General features: G+C 41.7%; 1 protein-coding gene across 5 annotated transcripts in view; it reads right to left on the reverse strand.

The window, feature by feature from the left end:
- The window catches only part of TESPA1 (thymocyte expressed, positive selection associated 1), a 28,432-nt gene extending 10,408 nt beyond the window's left edge, over positions 1–18,024 (reverse strand). Inside the window, exons 1-4 of one of the 5 annotated variants that reach the window (XM_032348497.1) lie at positions 17,812–18,023; positions 14,050–14,130; positions 2,254–2,468; positions 1,264–1,306 (exon numbers count right to left, since the gene is read on the reverse strand). In XM_032348497.1, the coding sequence (XP_032204388.1) occupies positions 1,264–1,306; positions 2,254–2,416 (206 nt within the window). In that variant the 5' untranslated portion in view covers positions 2,417–2,468; positions 14,050–14,130; positions 17,812–18,023. Of the gene's footprint in view, positions 1–1,263; positions 1,307–2,253; positions 2,469–4,037; positions 4,167–14,049; positions 14,217–17,811 lie in introns of those variants that run through there. The other 4 variants (XM_032348496.1, XM_032348498.1, XM_032348499.1 and 1 more) reach the window with 4 other exon arrangements.
- Between the last annotated feature and the right edge of the window lie 1,525 nt (positions 18,025–19,549).

Consider the following 19,549-nt stretch of genomic DNA (forward strand, 5'->3'; position numbering starts at 1 on the left):
ATCTCTGTGGAATATAAGTGGGGAAGGGTAATCTCTGGAGTGTAGAATCTTGTATTCCTGTGAATTTATTCTTTTCAGCTAGAATGTAGTATGTTTGAAGTCAAGGAGCATATTTTAAACTCCTTGGTCCCCTTCTAAGCCATTTAGACAATTAGACATCAGCAAATGCTCTGTCATTAGTGATGTAAACTGACTCAGGAGTAATTAATGACATAAAGACATTAGCTGAGTTGACTGGTTCTCCTGTAGATACCAGGTAAGGCATTCCAAATCCTAGGACAGTTGTGACACACTAGAATGTGCAAACATTCCTGTTTTTACCATCCCTTCACTTCCTGAGCTTTGAGGACCCTTCACAGACTGTGAAGGCAATGAATTGTGAGCCAGGTCAGGACAATAAGGGCAGTTTGTTTTGCAAACCCACAAAAACACAGAATAAATCCTTTCAGGCATTACTTTCTGGGGCAGAGTTGAAATGAACAACCTTAGATAATTTGGTACTATTTATTTCCTACCAAATAAGCAAGGATGGGTTTATTTATGTGTTAATGGATGAGTTCAGATTAAAGGCTATAGAAAGTTTGAAACATTCCTGGAGGGGAAAGAAGGAGCAGGCAGGAGTTATAAATTCTCAGAATTATCACATAGATGATCAGACTTATATCTGTCTGGGTAGACTGAGCCTAAAATGGTACTGATGGGGTGTGGGTCCTCATATTTTAGTGTTTCTGAGGAGGGAGACACTGCATTTAGTCTTGAAGTACCTGCTCCTGTTCTTCACCACTTTGAATAACCAGGATAAACCCTTAGCCCATCATCCTGTGTTCTGTAGTAGAAATAAACGCAGTGATGAATTCCTGTGCTCATAAGAACAACGAGGTTTCTGACTCCTCTTTTGTTACACGGTGTAAGACTCCAGTCTGAGGGAGAAGCGACAGAAGAGGGATCTACCCCTCAGCCCAGACAGTCCCCAGACATTTCCATCATTCTGGACTTAGACCACTTCCAGCCTGGATTTCCAGACCTCCACCCTAACTTCGTCTCAGCTCGGAGTTAACTTCATTTACAGCCCAGGCCCAGTTACTGGTAACATTGACCCAGACCTGTACAGTCCACTCCCCCACCCCTCCAGCATTTCAACCTCACTCCTGATCTTTAGGCCCAAATCAAACCCGTTTCCCGTCTCCTAGCTCCGAAGAGTCAGTACCAGCAAGCATCTCCACACCTGCGCCGCATTTACTGCCAGGGTCTCCCAGGACTTACCCGCAATCCTGCAACCAGTCTTCAATCTTGTTGATTGGATTTCCTGGAAATATCAGAGGTCAGATCACCGTGAGAGCTGAGGGAGGTCAGACTTCCTCCCTGCAACCCATCTCCTTCTGCAAGTGTATCCTTTGTGAGCCACGTCACAAGACTCTTCTCCCCCATAAAACTTTTCTTTAAGATATGACAGGAATACATCCATGTATAAAAATAGTGGGTGCTTCTTCTCTCTCTCTGCCTCCCGCCTCCTTCCTCCTAGAACCTGGAAAATGCCCAGGATGACAGGCCCACGGCTCCCTTCTCTCCAGGGTTTGGGAACAGGGTGGATCCTTCTTCTTAAAGTAAAATAAAAAATAAATAATAGGGAAAAAAGCAACAACAACAAAAATATCACAAACTTGTGTTTGTGCTTTTGTTTTTTGCCAGATGGGTTTATTTATATGAGGGTTTTTTGTTTTTGTTTTTAACGTTAATGTTTGTAGTCTTATTTGAACCTCAAAGAAGCTCTGAGAGGCTTGGAGGAAAAGAAAAGTCCTACACTCAGACTTCAGGTACCACCACTTCCGTCAGACAAATATGTCTTTGTGATGTAAGTGACTTGCCAAAAGTCACACAACTTGCTCACAGCAGAGTGGTAACCAGAATCCAGGCATCCAAACTGAGTGTCATTTTGTTGCCCAGACAAAATAAAAATACCCCAAGGCATTCAGGAGAACCTGACCTCAGGCCCTTACAGAGAGCTTCTGGGGATGATGCAAAAATGTATTTTATTTTTCTTCACTTTATGCCTATCTTTCTCTCCCCAAATTATATATTTTGCATTTCTTTACTATTCCTTTAAATGCATTAAACCCATCAAAATGAGGCTCCTTGAAGACCCAGCCTCATCAAGGGACCCCCTGAGGACACTCTGCAGACCTGTGCCTCCTCGCATGTTTCCCCTGGCACGAGACCATGGGCAAGTCTTTCTGTTGTCTAACTGCCTCTTACCTTCCTGGAAAACATCATCCAGGCTGGAAGGTACTGGATCTGAGACATCTTGCAGGGCAGCTGTGGCCTCCTCCTCCAGGACCTGGGTCTGCCAGTGGCGGCTCTGCTGGAGCCAGGCCCGCCGTTTCTCCCAGGATGTAGGGCTCAGCACAGAGCCCTCCATGCCCCTGGCTCAGACTTTAGGGCCTCCCGCCCCAGGAATGCTGCTCAGAGAACTGAAATACAGTGATAACTCTCTCATGTTCTGTTCAGAAACTACTCCAGGGCTGCCCCCACATCTTCCCAGCAATGCACAGAGGAGCATGACCCCTCTGCCCTTTCAAAAAGGGTGGGGGGAGTTGTCCAGCCCTTCCTCTGTCTTCGCCCCACACACGTCCCCCACAAACGCTCTGACATATACCAGGGAAAGTATTTCAAATCAACAAATTTTGGAACTTCAAACATCTTATGATTTAAGGGACACTGAAAAAGTTCTTCTAAATTAAAGAATTGCTACTTCTCACGATGGCTGGCATGCTGTCTTAGAAAACAGTTTTCTTCAATCCTTAAGAATGTTGTCTCTCAGACTCTTCCACTCTTCCACTAAAATTAGAATATCTTTAAATTGACAATTGATAAAGTCCACTCTATTTGGTCTTTATAAAGATAACTGAAGAATTTCCAGATCTCAAACATCAGACAAAATTTCCAAGGTGCCACAGCCAGGATGTCACTCCAACTAGAATCATTCTGAGTCTGTTGTTTGTTTGTTTCCCCTGCTCTTTTACATATTAGGGGGTCCACATAAGATTTCTCTTGGGAAAAAAAAAATCCCATAACACAAACAAACAGGCAGAGATGTTGCCTTGTACAATGAGCAGTCACGACCTGCAGAGTCATTCTTTTCTAATTTGTCAACGTGGGCTTCTCCACAGCTAGCAGTTAACTCCTCAGTTCATTTATACATTTATATTTCATTTAACACTGCCTGCTCAACATCTCTGTGTCTTCCAAAAGATATGTTCCAATGACACAAGCCACTTATTGAAAGAGGAAGAAAGAGGAGAAGAATCTTGCCCGAATGAATAAAGCTTAAAAAGCCTAGAGGCTAATGCACATAAATCAGTGGATGCTCAATCCTCCTGCCTCTCCTCCGCCTGCCACACTCAACCCACTGGACACAGAAAAGCCTGACCAGGGCTCTTCACGACTCATCCCTCTGCTCTCTGGAGCTGCTTTCCACAGCTCCATCCTCATAGCTATGCTCTTAATTGTTGGAGTAAGGAAAAGCAGGAGGAAAAAATATGAGTTCAGGTTTCCAGAGACTCCTATTCTTCAAAGACTTCAATACAAATTCATTAGGGAGGCATGCAACCATGGAGGCCCTAACATAGCCATTTTTGGAAAGACCATCCTGAACCTAAAGTGCCTTCCTAGGGCAATAAAATTGTTTTGGATGCCTCTGTTTGCTACAGACAAAACATACCCAGAGAAGAATGATGATGCATAGTTACTGTGGTTAGACCTAAATTCTTTCACTTCGGTCCTGCCCATTCCCTAGTATTTTCCAACAAGAGACAGTTAACCTGAGATGTTGTTAACCCTGAGCACCTGGCTCTTTGTCCACTGCCTGGACCTTTGAACAGCAATTAAATGAGTAAATTCAGCTTGTGATGCAGGGAAACCACAAAGAGGGGGCACAGAGAAAACTTGTCCTTTAGTCATAGCTCTTGTGGGGTGATAAAAGAAAGGATGAAGCTAGAAGAACTTAGGAAATCTAAATGCCTTGATCAGGGTTTATTTACCTCGTTCTGCACCTACAAAATATTGAATAGGTTGATGTCAGTTGGTCCAGAGAAGAAAATGTCAAAGGCTGACTTGACTACTGTCTCTAATTCCCAGAGTAAATGGACCTCATTTAAATCACAAGGATTCTTAGAATTCTTCAGCTCACAAAGAAGAATTTTTTGGTAATGAGGGGAATTTGAAAGGAAGACAGGAGGGCAGGAAGAAAGGAGGGAAGAAGAAAGGAGGGAATGAAGGAAGAAAGGAAGGAAAGGGGTAGGAAGGAAAGAAAGAAAGGAGGAAAGAAGGAAGATGTGACTCTCGCACTTCACTCTGCCACTTGCTAGTGGTATAACCTTGGAAAATTCGATCCCTTTCTCTGGTCTCAGTTTCTCAACTGGGACATTCTGCCCTAAAATTTGATGCTTCTGGTACTCTAAACTTCTGGATGTGCCATTAAAAGCTGAACCCCCATACCGCTTAGTGCAGTGCTGGAATCTTGCTAGTTGAGATGGTAGATAGAGACCTGTACTTGGGTTTCGACATCCTCTGTGATACGAATTTATTCTACATTCATCTCACATCTTTGAAAATACATCGGACACATATAGGCTAATTTCTCTTTTGCCCCCTGAAAATGCTTATCTAATTTTAAACCTTATGTTCTTCTCATGTTCTTTTCCCTCTCTATCTTCCTGTCCCTCGGCCTTTGATGCACTGCCCTTGCAAAGCCCAGTTCTTAGTGAACCTTCTTCATGAAGTCAGACCTGGCTTCTACAGCCTATGGAAACAGAATCCTCGATGCTGAAGAATTCCAAAGAAGGGTTTATAAATAAATGACTATTATGGTTATGGCAACAAAAAGCCTGGATGAGTTAAGGACTCTACCGCCCACTGAGAATGACAGGCATTTTCTGAGCAATGTGGGTGAGAATGGAATAATTTTTTCCCTTGGGAAAGCAACATGGTTTCAAGCCTGAAAGAAAAGATGCAAGGCACATCTAAGCTAATCTCGGCTGTGGCAGACTGGACATGGACCCAGGGAATTGAACACGTTCATTTCCCCCCAATATCTGCTGCAGAGACATGTTTATGGTCTTATATGGGAACAAGATGAACACAGTGATATTATGAGGGAGGGAGGGATAGAACTGTGGTTAGAGATCATAGAGATAAGAAACTGGGTATTCTTTGTGGGAATCTGGAGGAAGCAGCAAATGATATCAGACAAGCACATCAGCAGTGACAACATTAGAAAGAATTGCAGGCTGGATGCTTGCAGATGGCAGTTTTGTAATAGAGAGAAGGGCCTGGACATAGTTCCTTCAAGACGAGTCATACAAATACATACACCTAGATATATAAGAGATTTGGGAGCCATGAAAAGAGTAGTGACTAGGAATCAGGGTAGACATGGGCATTCTTTCAACTTTTTGGTCAAGCTCATTGACTCCTGACAAGTCAGTTAGGTTTCCTCCTCGGACAGCAGTTTCATCCTCTTGAAAATGAATTGGTGGGAGTCAATATACAAATCTGCTTTCAATACCAATGCATTTGAATTTATTCTAGTTGAGTTTGAAATATCTGTATGGATAATACCTGTAAAAGAAAATGCTTTTGCATGGTTTTCCCCAGAAGCGTTAGGAAATGGTCCTGTGGCCTCTGGTGTTACTTCCCGTTTGACAGATTCCCTTCCCCAGTGACACTGATTTATGACGTGCCTGCACTCCCAACTTCCACGGACTCAGGAAAGCAGTGAGTCTGGAACTGGGGAAGCCCAAAAGGGGCCCAAAGGAGTGTAATTCCATTAGGCATTGCTCACTGAGCTCCAGCACTGTTTGAACATTTTTGCTACTTTTTCTTTAGCTGATGCTAAAGAAGGTTTCATTGCTTCCCCCCCACCCACACAAATTCTATCTGTACTTTGAAAACCTATCTGTCATCTCTTCTCTTCCCCACCTCTAGCAAATAACACATATGCCCACATCTTATGCTGCAAGAGAGAAGAGGTCACCCGTCTTGTCATCATGCCCCCTTCTTTGTAACCCTTCCCCCAAGCCCCATCTCAGGATCCAGCAGTGTACCTATTGCAGGAGAGGCTCAGCAAATGCTCTACCTACAGAGGAGCAAGAATCATACCGATGCTGCATAACTAACCTCATTAGTACATGCCATGGGACAGGGGCTCCCGATTCTCCATAGGTCACTAATCCTAATGTATATGTAATTTTATACCTTGTGGTGAAGAGCAGAGAGGCTTGGGCATAGTCATGCTGATCTTTTGTTGATGGGACACAGGGGCCACATTGAATTTTATAAAGCTTAAACTATCAAGTTCTTCTTTATTTAAAAAATATTTTCCTAGAAGTTTCCATTCTAAGTTTCCACTTCTAGGTCAAACATTCCCTGTGGAATCTGAGGACCATTTTTGTGATACTGGTTTATTGTATTTAATCTATTTGTATTTGGTATTTTATTTAATCTAACTCCTGTGAGGAAGGAAGTCCTAGCCTGCTGGTATTATTTCTCTGACGTTCCTACTAACTGTGTGCTCCTCAACCCCCAAAATTCCACACTGATTCTATTGCTATTTGCCTGAGTCACTCTTTAAAAGCCATATTTTCCCTTTTGCTCTCATTTTCAGCCCCTTGTCCTTTCCTCTCTTCTACATCTCTTTAGAGGCTTGCTTCCTTAATATTTCTCCACAGTCTGGCCAATGTTCTGGAATCTGACTATAACAAATAGAGCAGGAGGGAATTCTTTTTGTTTTGAGGATGTTATTGCTCAAAGCAAAGTTTTTCAGTTAACAGGATAGAAGTTAGACAAACGAAGAGGGCACATATTGCATGGAGCACTGCATGTGGTGCATAAACAATGAATCTTGGAACACTGAAAAAAAATAAAATAAAATTAAGATGTTAAAAAAATTAAAAAAAAAAGAAGACTCAGGAGTTAAGAGCTTTGAAAAGACTATCTTCTAACAAAAATCGTCAGCAGATCTGGAGGAGTCAAGATGGCGGAGAAGTAGCAGGCTGAGACTGCTTCAGCTAGCCGGAGATCAGCTAGATAGCTTATCTAAAGATTGCAAACACCTGAAAATCCATCGGCAGATCGAAGAGAAGAAGAGCAGCAATTCTGGAAACAGAAAAACAACCACTTTCTGAAAGGTAGGACCGGCGGAGAAGTGAATCCAAAGCGACGGGAAGATAGACCCTGGGGGGAGGGGCCGGCTCCCGGCAAGCGGCGGAGCAACCGCGCACAAAATCAGGACTTTTAAAAGTCTGTTCCGCTGAGGGACATCGCTCCAGAGGCTAAACCGGGGCGAAGCCCACGCGGGGTCAGCGTGGCCTCAGGTCCCGCAGGGTCACAGAAGGATCGGGGGTGTCTGAGTGTCGCAGAGCTTGCGGGTATTGCAACGAGAAAGCTGGCTACAGAGACAGAGCCGACAGTAAGCTCACAGCTCGGTGTTACCTTGAACTGGTCGCAGGCTCGGAGAGCTCGGAGCGCGGCCGGAGGTCAGGCAGACGGGAGTAACTGGGCGCTGTTCTCTGAGGGCGCACTGAGGAGTGCGGCCCTGGGCTCTCGGCTCCTCCGGGCCGGAGACCAGGAGGCCGCCATTTGTATTCCCGTCCTCCGGAACTCTACGGAAAGCGCTCAGGGAACAAAAGCTCCTGAAAGCAAACCCGAGCGGATTACTCACCCCGGCCCCGGATAAGGGCGGTGCAATTCCGCCTCGGGCAAAGACACTTGAGAATCACTACAACAGGCCCCTCCCCCAGAAGATCAACAAGAAATCCAGCCGAGACCAAGTTCACCTACCAAGGAGTGCGGTTTCAATACCAAGGAGAGCAGCAGAATTCGAGAGGAGGAGAAAGCAAAGCACGGAACTCATGGCTTTTTCCCTGTGATTTTTTTTAGTCTTGCAGTTAATTTGATTTTTTTCTTTTTCATTTTTTGTTTTTTTTACTCGCCTTCTGGTAAATTTTTTTTTAAACTTTTACCTTTTTCTTTTTTAACATTTTTTAACTAGTTTATCCAATATATATATTTTTTCTTTTTTATATTTTTCTTATTTGTTTTCTTTTTTAAAATTCTTTTCTTTTCTTTTTTTTTTCTTTTTTCTTTTTTTTTCTTTCTTCCTTTTTGAACCTCTTTTTATCCCCTTTCTCCCCCCTCACAATTAGGGATCTCTTCTAATTTGGTTAAAGCATATTTTCCTGGGGTTGTTGCCACACTTTTAGTATTTTCCTTGCTCCTTCATATACTCTTATCTGGACAAAATGACAAGAAGGAAAAATTCAACACAAAAAAAAGAACAAGAGGCAGTACCAAAGGCTAGGGACCTAATCAATACAGACATTGGTTATATGCCAGATCTAGAGTTCAGAATGACAATTCTCAAGATTCTAGCCGGGCTCGAAAAAGGCATGGAAGATATTAGAGAAACCCTCTCAAGAGATATAAAAGCCCTTTCTGGAGAAATAAAAGAACTAAAATCTAACCAAGTTGAAATCAAAAAAGCTATTAATGAGGTGCAATCAAAAATGGAGGCTCTCACTGCTAGGATAAGTGAGGCAGAAGAAAGAATTAGTGATATAGAAGACCAAATGACAGAGAATAAAGAAGCTGAGCAAAAGAGGGACAAACAGCTACTGGACCACGAGGGGAGAATTCGAGAGATAAGTGACACCATGAGATGAAACAACATTAGAATAATTGGGATTCCAGAAGAAGAAGAAAGAGAGAGGGGAGCAGAAGGTATACTGGAGAGAATTATTGGGGAGAATTTCCCCAATATGGCAAAGGGAACGAGCATCAAAATTCAGGAGGTTCAGAGAACGCCCCTCAAAATCAATAGGAATAGGCCCACACCCCGTCACCTAATAGTAAAATTTACAAGTCTCAGTGACAAAGAGAAAATCCTGAAAGCAGCCCGGGAAAAGAAGTCTGTAACATACAATGGTAAAAATATTAGATTGGCAGCTGACTTATCTACAGAGACCTGGCAGGCCAGAAAGAGCTGGCATGATATTTTCAGAGCACTAAACGAGAAAAACATGCAGCCAAGAATACTATATCCAGCCAGGCTATCATTGAAAACAGAAGGAGAGATTAAAAGCTTCCAGGACAAACAAAAACTGAAAGAATTTGCAAACACCAAACCAGCTCTACAGGAAATATTGAAAGGGGTCCTCTAAGCAAAGAGAGAGCCTACAAGTGGTAGATCAGAAAGGAACAGAGACCATATACAGTAACAGTCACCTTACAGGCAATACAATGGCACTAAATTCATATCTCTCAATAGTTACCCTGAATGTGAATGGGCTAAATGCCCCTGTCAAAAGACACAGGGTATCAGAATGGATAAAAAAACAAAACCCATCTATATGTTGCCTCCAAGAAACTCATTTTAAGCCCGAAGACACCTCCAGATTTAAAGTGAGGGGGTGGAAAAGAATTTACCATGCTAATGGACATCAGAAGAAAGCAGGAGTGGCAATCCTTATATTAGATCAATTAGATTTTAAGCCAAAGACTATAATAAGAGATGAGGAAGGACACTATATCATACTCAAAGGGTCTGTCCAACAAGAAGATCTAACAATTTAAATATCTATGCCCCCAACGTGGGAGCAGCCAACTATATAAACCAATTAATAACAAAATCAAAGAAACACATCAACAATAATACAATAATAGTAGGGGACTTTAACACTCCCCTCACTGAAATGGACAGATCATCCAAGCAAAAGATCAGCAAGGAAATAAAGGCCTTAAACGACACACTGGACCAGATGGACATCACGGATATATTCAGAACATTTCATCCCAAAGCAACAGAATACACATTCTTTAGTGCACATGGAACATTCTCCAGAATAGATCACATCCTCGGTCCTAAATCAGGACTCAATCGGTATCAAAAGATTGGGATCATTCCCTGCATATTTTCAGACCACAATGCTCTAAAGCTAGAACTCAACCACAAAAGGAAGTTTGGAAAGAACCCAAATACATCTAGACTAAACAGCATCCTTCTAAAGAATGAATGGGTCAACCGGGAAATTAAAGAAGAATTGAAAAAAATCATGGAAACAAATGATAATGAAAATACAATGGTTCAAAATCTGTGGGACACAACAAAGGCAGTCCTGAGAGGAATATATATAGCGGTTCAAGCCTTTCTCAAGAAACAAGAAAGGTCTCAGGTACACAACCTAACCCTACACCTAAAGGAGCTGGAGAAAGAACAAGAAAGAAACCCTAAGCCCAGCAGGAGAAGAGAAATCATAAAGATCAGAGCAGAAATCAATGAAATAGAAACCAAAAAAACAATAGAACAAATCAATGGAACTAGGAGCTGGTTCTTTGAAAGAATTAATAAAATTGATAAACCCCTGGCCCGACTTATCAAAAAGAAAAGAGAAAGGACCCAAATAAATAAAATCATGAATGAAAGAGGAGAGATCACAACTAACACCAAAGAAATACAAACTATTATAAGAACATACTATGAGCAACTCTACGCCAATAAATTTGACAATCTGGAAGAAATGGATGCATTCCTAGAAACATATAAACTACCACAACTGAACCAGGAAGAAATAGAAAGCCTGAACAGACCCATAACCAGTAAGGAGATTGAAACAGTCATTAAAAATCTCCAAACAAACAAAAGCCCAGGGCCAGACGGCTTCCCGGGGGAATTCTACCAAACATTTAAAGAAGAACTAATTCCTATTCTCCTGAAACTGTTCCAAAAAATAGAAATGGAAGGAAAACTTCCAAACTCATTTTATGAGGCCAGCATCACCTTGATCCTAAAACCAGACAAGGATCCCACCAAAAAAGAGAGCTATAGACCGATATCCTTGATGAACACAGATGCGAAAATACTCAACAAAATACTAGCCAATAGGATTCAACAGTACATTAAAAAGATTATTCACCACGACCAAGTGGGATTTATTCCAGGGCTGCAAGGTTGGTTCAACATCCGCAAATCAGTCAGTGTGATACAACACATCAATAAAAGAAAGAACAAGAACCATATGATACTCTCAATAGATGCTGAAAAAGCATTTGACAAAGTACAGCATCCCTTCCTGATCAAAACTCTTCAAAGTGTAGGGATAGAGGGCACATACCTCAATATCATCAAAGCCATCTATGAAAAACCCACCGCAAATATCATTCTCAATGGAGAAAAACTGAAAGCTTTTCCGCTAAGGTCAGGAACACGGCAAGGATGTCCATTATCACCACTGATATTCAACATAGTACTAGAGGTCCTAGCCTCAGCAATCAGACAACAAAAGGAAATTAAAGGCATCTAAATCAGCAAAGAAGAAGTCAAATTATCACTCTTTGCAGATGATATGATACTATATGTGGAAAACCCAAAAGACTCCACTCCAAAACTGCTAGAACTTATGTAGGAATTCAGTAAAGTGTCAGGATATAAAATCAATGCACAGAAATCAGTTGCATTTCTCTACACCAACAGCAAGACAGAAGAAAGAGAAATTAAGGAGTCAATCCCATTTACAATTGCACCCAAAACCATAAGATACCTAGGAATAAACCTAACCAAAGAGGCACAGAATCTATACTCAGAAAACTATAAAGTACTCATGAAAGAAATTGAGGAAGACACAAAGAAATGGAAAAATGTTCCATGCTCCTGGATTGGAAGAATAAATATTGTGAAAATGTTTATGCTACCTAAAGCAATCTACACATTTAATGCAATTCCTATCAAAGTACCATCCATCTTTTTCAAAGAAATGGAACAAATAATTCTAAAATTTATATGGAACCAGAATAGACCTCGAATAGCCAAAGGATATTGAAAAAGAAAGCCAACGTTGGTGGCATCACAATTCCGGACTTCCAGCTCTATTACAAAGCTGTCATCCTCAAGACAGCATGGTACTGGCACAAAAACAGACACATAGATCAATGGAACAGAATAGAGAGCCCAGAAATAGACCCTCAACTCTACAGTCAACTAATCTTCGACAAAGCAGGAAAGAATGTCCAATGGAAAAAAGACAGCCTCTTCAATAAATGGTGCTGGGAAAATTGGACAGCCACATGCAGAAAAGTGATATTGGACCATTTCCTTACACCACACACAAAAATAGACTCAAAATGGATAAAGGACCTCAATGTGCGAAAGGAATCCATCAAAATCCTTGAGGAGAACACAGGCAGCAACCTCTTCGACCTCAACCGCAGCAATATCTTCCTAGGAACAACGCCAAAGGCAAGGGAAGCAAGGGCAAAAATGAACTATTGGGATTTCATCAAGATCAAAAGCTTTTGCACAGCAAAGGAAACAGTTAACAAAATCAAAAGACAACTGACAGAATGGGAGAAGATATTTGCAAACGACATATCAGATAAAGGACTAGTGTCCAGAATCTATAAAGAACTTAGCAAACTCAACACCCAAAGAACAAATAATCCAATCAAGAAATGGGCAGAGGACATGAACAGACATTTCTGCAAAGAAGACATCCAGATGGCCAACAGACTCATGAAAAAGTGCTCCATATCACTCGGCATCAGGGAAATACAAATCAAAACCACAATGAGATATCACCTCACACCAGTCAGAATGGCTAAAATCAACAAGTCAGGAAATGACAGATGCTGGCGAGGATGCGGAGAAAGGGGAACTCTCCTACACTGTTGGTGGGAATGCAAGCTGGTGCAGCCACTCTGGAAAACAGTATGGAGGTTCCTCAAAATGCTGGCCCTATGACCCAGCAATTGCACTATTGGGTATTTACCCTAAAGATACAAACGTAGTGATCCAAAGGGGCACGTGCACCCGAATGTTTATAGCAGCAATGTCCACAATAGCCAAACTATGGAAAGAACCTAGATGTCCATCAACAGATGAATGGATCAAGAAGATGTGGTATATATACACAATGGAATACTATGCAGCCATCAAAAGAAATGAAATCTTGCCATTTGCAACAACATGGATGGAACTAGAGTGTATCATGCTTAGCGAAATAAGTCAAGCAGAGAAAGACAACTATCATATGATCTCACTGATATGAGGAAGTGGTGATGCAACATGGGGGCTTAAGTGGGTAGGAGAAGAATAAATGAAACAAGATGGGATTGGGAGGGAGACAAACCATAAGTGACTCTTAATCTCACAAAACAAACTGAGGGTTGCTGGGGGGAGGGGGGTTGGGAGAAGGGGGTGGGATTATGAACACTGGGGAGGGTATGTGCTTTGGTGAGTGCTGTGAAGTGTGTAAACCTGGTGATTCACAGACCTGTACCCCTGGGGATAAAAACATATATTTATATAAAATAAAAAATTAAAAAAAAAAGATATAAAAAAAAATCGTCAGCAGAAGTAGCAAGTGTAGTAGCAGGAGGAAACCTTTATTGGTCTGTCATTATTATGCATTGCATATACCATATACATTCAGTCTGTGTTCTAAAGGATGTAGTCAGAAATTCGCCATATAGTATCATGTGCCAAAGTGATAGGTCCTAAAATTACTGGGATATACAGAGTACCTTATATTTATCCATAAAACCTTCTTGTAAACTATCTCACTTTATCCTGACAATCACCTTTGAGCTAACAATTGTTATGCGAAGCTCAGAGACATATGTGACTTATCCAGGGTCATATAATTAGGATCTTATAATGTTGAGAATTAAACTCAGGTTGGTCTGATTCTAGTTATATGGTCTTTCCATTAATTATAGAATAAGAAAATAAACTAATATCTCTACCCAAATATCAGTGGTACACGTAATTTGGGATAAAAGAAAGAAACTATTTCAGTGAATTCTGCATTTCACATGCTACGGAAACTCTCTACGGAAACTTTATAGCCTCATATAGAAGAGACAGCAAAAACCGAAATTAATTCATGCTTGGTTTTGTGTCAATCTTAGTGAAGGAAATGTTGCCTTTTTTGGTTATTAGCATAGTTTTCCTTCCTAACTCCCGACTAGATTACGAAGCAATTCTGCTTTTGTCAGGCTCACCTGTCAGTTCAGCAGCAGGTCCAACAAAGTTCCAGTTGAGAGGAAAAAGTCTGCCTGGGATTCCACATTGCTTTCGGATTGCTGTGCCATTCAGAACATTTAAGGGTGGTTATAGAGTAACACAGGCCAATCAGAGTTGACACCAGTCACAGCCCCGTAGCTGGGTCCTGCAAGTATATGGCATTGAGTTTCTGGCACTGGTCTGGGGAATCTTGTGGGGAGAGCTGGGAGAGTCAAGTTGGTCATGGGAAGTCACTGGACTTGGGGCAATTGATATTTATCATAAATTAGCATGGAAATATTTTAACAATCATTATGGGTCTACCAATTTGTACCTGCCAAATATCAGCTCTGCTTACAGGTGTCTCATGGGGATATTTTTAAGGGGCCCAGTGAAGATGGCCAACTCTTGGGAAGGAAAAGAGAGGGCCTGTAAAGAAAGAGCAAGGGACTTGGGATCAGAGTTAGCTTTGTTTAAAATCACAGTTCTATCTACTTACTGTATGTGTGTCCTTGCTAAAATCATCTGTCCCCTCTAAATCTAAGTTTCTTTGTATATAAAACAGGTAACACACAACTTGTTGGGCTACTGGGGGCTAATATCAGGTAATGGAGGTTAGGTACCTGATATATAAAGGAAGTGCTGATTAAACAATAACAATTATTATTATTAATCTTCCCTCAGTCTAAACCATTCACCAAAGTCAGAACACTTTCAGGAATAAGAAAGAAGAAGGAGTGAGCAGTGGCATACAACAGTGGGTATCAAATCCAGATGGCTGCGGAGCAGAGAGAAAACATAAACAGTAAGTAGTTCGTTCCTTCTTACTCCATGCCCAAAGGGATCTGAGAGATCCTGGTCAGTCATTTTGAAAAAGAGAAAGGGTTGGGAGAGAGAAAGTGAGAAAAGAGAGAGAGAGAGAGGGAGAGAGAGAGAGAAGGGGAGGCTTACCCGAAATCACATAAATATTAAGGTTATAAATGGGACTGTAACTCGCAAGATCTGAGCCCGAGGTCTATGCTTTTTCCTTTACATAACACCACCTTCCTCATGCCACTCTGGTTTCCTCTCTAGCTGGGCTTCCTCCCAGGAACACGTGTTAGAAAGACTTCTCTTCTCTTCTTTCCATATTGTGCCTATGCCCAAACAGGGCCTGTAAACTGGGACTGAGAGTGAAAACAAGTGTGGGAGTAGATAAGAAGGAAACAGAGTTTCCATGATGGGGCCCACAAGAGCTTCTGCATCTTATCCATATTTACAGCCAAGATATGCACATATCCCCACCCTTGCAAAGGGCCGGGAAATCCCAGGACAGCCATTTTGCTGTAGATAAGGACAACCTCCATCTCAGGCCAGGGTGACAGCACCCCATTTGACACACACACCCAACCTGCAGTATGTCTCACATTCCTGCATAGATAGGAAATATATTCCTAATTTCTAGTTCTCTTCCATGTCACTGCAGTTGGGAAGATCTTCAGAACAAAAACTCCCCTGAATATAGCATCTGAGCATTCTGAGACTCCTATGATCTAAAGCAGCAGTTCAGTCTATTTCAGGGAAAAAGGGAGATGTTATTTGATAAATAATACAAAGAAAATTTTCAGTGAATGAATATAACTATTTTACCCTCCTCTCTTACCATCTTTCTCACATAAATAATTTCAGCTGAATAAATACTGAAAAGTGACCATCTAAAACCCATTTCTCTCTCCTTCCTTTCCTTCCCTATGTCCAGCTTCAGAGTGTGAATGAGCTTTATGGAAGGCTCATAAAGTACCAGGGAAACATTAAGGTTATATATTTGGAAAAGAGTAATCCTGTGCTCTCAGTGCTGTGAGACACTAATTTTTTTCACCTGGATGGGCTGCAAAGACAGCAAGATGAAGAAACCTCTGTTTACCTGTCCTGGTTTGCAGATGGCTTGGTCTGGAGACAGGAGTGAGGATGAGTGGATTTGTTAGTTCTTTGATTCCATGTCTTCAATTCTTTGGTCCTGTTTCTATGGGAATGCAGCTCTTTCTCTCATGTGCTCATTTTAATTCTCCTCTCTTTTTCTTTCACAATGATCTACACCCCCCCTTCTTCTCAGAATCTGTGTTTAGGCCTTTTTGTATTGGGATTGGGTGTGGGAGGGGAAAAAGTACCATGGGTACTGGGATACCCACTTAACTTTTGTCCTTTAGGTGGAAAGCAGAATAGTTGCCAATTATCAAGTGACAATCACTGTTGGATCTTTTCCCCTTACTGTAGCCCAGGGTGGACCCATGAGTCATGATTTAAACTAGGACAAGACTTCCTCTCCATTCTCTATTAGAATACGAGTCATTCTCTATTAGAAACCCTGAACTAAAAATGACTGTGTTGACTCCCAGGGCCACTATGTAATGCTTAATTGCAGGGTTCCATCTCCCTTTCAGGGACCAGGGGAGTTATGGGGAATAGCTATCAGTAGGGCTATAAAGAGTTTCTAAACTCCCTGGGGTGCCCGTGAATAAGAAATCATTTATTAGATCTCTTTCTATCCCTCTTGTTCTATCTTCTGCTTGTTCTCTCTGATACTAATCTAGTAGAGATACATGATAAACCCGGCCTACTCTCCTCCTAGTAAAGCTTCCTGTTATAGGAGACTCATACCAGATTTTCAGCTCCAATCCCTCAAGCTTAAGAACTGTTAACCTGCAGCTTGGGCACACAACCTGAAGGCCTCCAACCTCCAATCTGCTAACCTCAGCACCTGCCACATACTGTTTAAGAAGTCCCCTTGCCTAGACAGGCAGCCATTTGTAATAGACAGAGTCACTGGTATTTATAAATCCTCATGATCTTTATCAAACCATTTCTGGGGGGCTCTTTTATCTTGTTGCTGTTTTGTGTCGGGGACCTGCCTCTTCTCCACCCAATGGAAAGCTCAGTTGCACAGCAAGGGCCTGGGAAAACCCCAGTGTGGAAGATCTTTCCATTTTTCTACTTTCCCCAAAAGTCACGTAGGTGGTGACATTCTCAGCCCGGCTGCCACTATGACAAAGGATGTTGCAGGAACATGGATCCTTCCCCACCTGAGATGATGTAAGTCATGAAGTGATCAGTGTATCCCTATATCCATCTCTGAGATGTACAGCCTGAGAAACAATCCCCACATGTGCTTGTCCCTCTTGAGCCTTCCAGTTAAATTGGCCTGGCACTGTCCAATTGCATGACTTCTCCCTCATATCTACTCCCAACATATCTTTCTGTAGCTTATCTCCTTGTCAGCTTTCTTCTGCAGCTTCAGAGGAGAGTAGATACAAAGCAGCACTGATTTAGGTGAGGTATTCCCACTAGTTCACAGTTACGAGCACTAGAATGGGACCTGCAGTGAAGTAAGGAACTTTACTCCTTGAGAAAAACTTTCAAAGTTAGAATCAGTTTGAAATTACAGGACAAGGGAGTATATAGCAAGACACACAGAGGAACGTCCTACACGAGAAAAGTGAAACTTTTAAATAGTAATTTAAAATAGTAATTCAGACCATCAAAAGAACCCATGTTTTGTGACCCTATATAGAGTACCTTTCCTGTAGTAGGCAGGAGGAAAAAAAAAAGCAAAGGGTCCTTTTTGCTCTGAGAGACACAGTGATGAATTTTTTAAGACTGAAGTCAGGGATGTGGAAGATTTTCTCTTGATTTTTCCCTTTTCTTGGCAACCTGATTTCTCTCCTCTCTCCCAGCACCATCCCATATCAGTATAATCTTAAAACTGAGGTGGAAATTATACTCACCTATCGGCAGGTAGGGAGCAAAGTTTGAGGCAGAGCGGTTAGCGAAGCTGGGCGAAGCCCTTCCCAGGTATCGGGATCTGAGTGAGGACAGTGACAGAGTATCATATTGCATGTTGTACCTTTCTCTCTGTCCTCATTAAATTTCTGTTGCCAGCTCAGAAAGGGGAAGCGGAAATGAGAACACACACACTCACACACACACATGCATAGTCTCCACCTCCTACCCCAGCCACATCCTTTGCCCTAGCTCAGGAGACTGAAGAACAAAAGATCTGAAGTCACTGAGCTCACCACGAAAGAGCCCTTCCTGTCAGAGGGCTGCCTTAGTCTTTGTAAAATGAAAAGTCTTTTCCTATTAAGGGAAAGGTACCTCCCGTTTAACAATGCATGTGTAGGAGTCTTCCTACCAAGTTACTGGAATCTCTGTGTGATAAAGCTTTCTGTCCCCAGGAGGAGGGGTGTCTAAAAGTTAACTCACATTTGTCTCAGACATAATGCTCACAGCCCTATCACACACTTGAGACAGTTCTCAGCAAAATGGATGAGTTTGCATACCTCTTTCACACTCTGGTAATTCTATAGAAGCTTGTTTTTAAATATGCATGACATCGTGGACAAGTTCTTTTGGGGTTGACTTATTAGCCCTTTAAAAAAAAAATGCTTAAACCTCTTTAAATTCTTTCTCTCTCTCTCTCTCTCTTTCCTTCTTTCTCTTTTTCTCTTCTCCCCTTCTTTCTAAATAAATGACTGCTTTCCCAAGGGACTTTTAAAGATGAATTTTTAAAAACTCTGTCACAACCTGGAGATGTCTCCAGTTTATTGGATTTCAGTTCCAAGAAGTTTTTATAAACTCTGAAAAATTTTCCTCAACCCTCAATCACTGTCACTCCTGGCTAACATTTATCATTGGTGATCAGCTGTCTTCCCACTTCTCCAACACCTGCCATACAATGAAAACAACTAAACCAGTGGAGCTCTTTAAAATTATTTTTAGCCCTAAGTTTCTGAAATGCAATATTTGCCTTAACAGTTGGGGTCTAGAGAGGAGTACCTCTACAGAAAGTTTGTAAATACGGAATGGCATTTTAATTTTCCGAGTGACTGTCAAGCTGCTCCTGGTAGTTAGCGTCCGAGGGCCAGAGATGCTAAATGTCTTTGAAGATAACAGGGCTTGTCAGCACAGGACTCATTGGTGGTTCTGTCCAAAATGCTAACATTTTGATCAATATTGGTAGTGTCTTGGTTAGGAGAGTGGGCGCCAGCATCAGACTCTGCCGTTAGGTGGCTCTGTAGTCCAGTGCATAGGAATTAACATCTTTAGGACTCAACTTACTGCCTATGCGATTTGGCTGTACAGCGCCTTATCACATGGCCCGTGTGTCCCTGTGGGAGCCCTCTCCCTTGGGCATTAAGGAATTCAGTATAAACATTGAATTGGGAGTAGAAGGGACCCTCCACTTTAACATTAACCTTGTGATTGTTACGTGGTTTCATGGACATCAGTTTCCTCTTCTGACAAATACAGAAATATTTTCAAATATTCTCTTGGCTCTAGGAATCTATGACCTCTGCAGCCATTATTGTTCTTTTCTCTCATGTGGCTACATGTGGTTTATTGTGGAAAATGAAAATATTAAGTGACAGACCTTTGGTAAGAAATCATCCTGCAGGTAATAGAAGATGCAGTAGAAAACAACTATTGTCCATGGCAAAGCCAAATAAAAATTGCTTGTGAATG

This window comes from Mustela erminea, chromosome 6 (genome assembly GCF_009829155.1).
Source record: "Mustela erminea isolate mMusErm1 chromosome 6, mMusErm1.Pri, whole genome shotgun sequence".
NCBI lineage: Eukaryota > Metazoa > Chordata > Mammalia > Carnivora > Mustelidae > Mustela > Mustela erminea.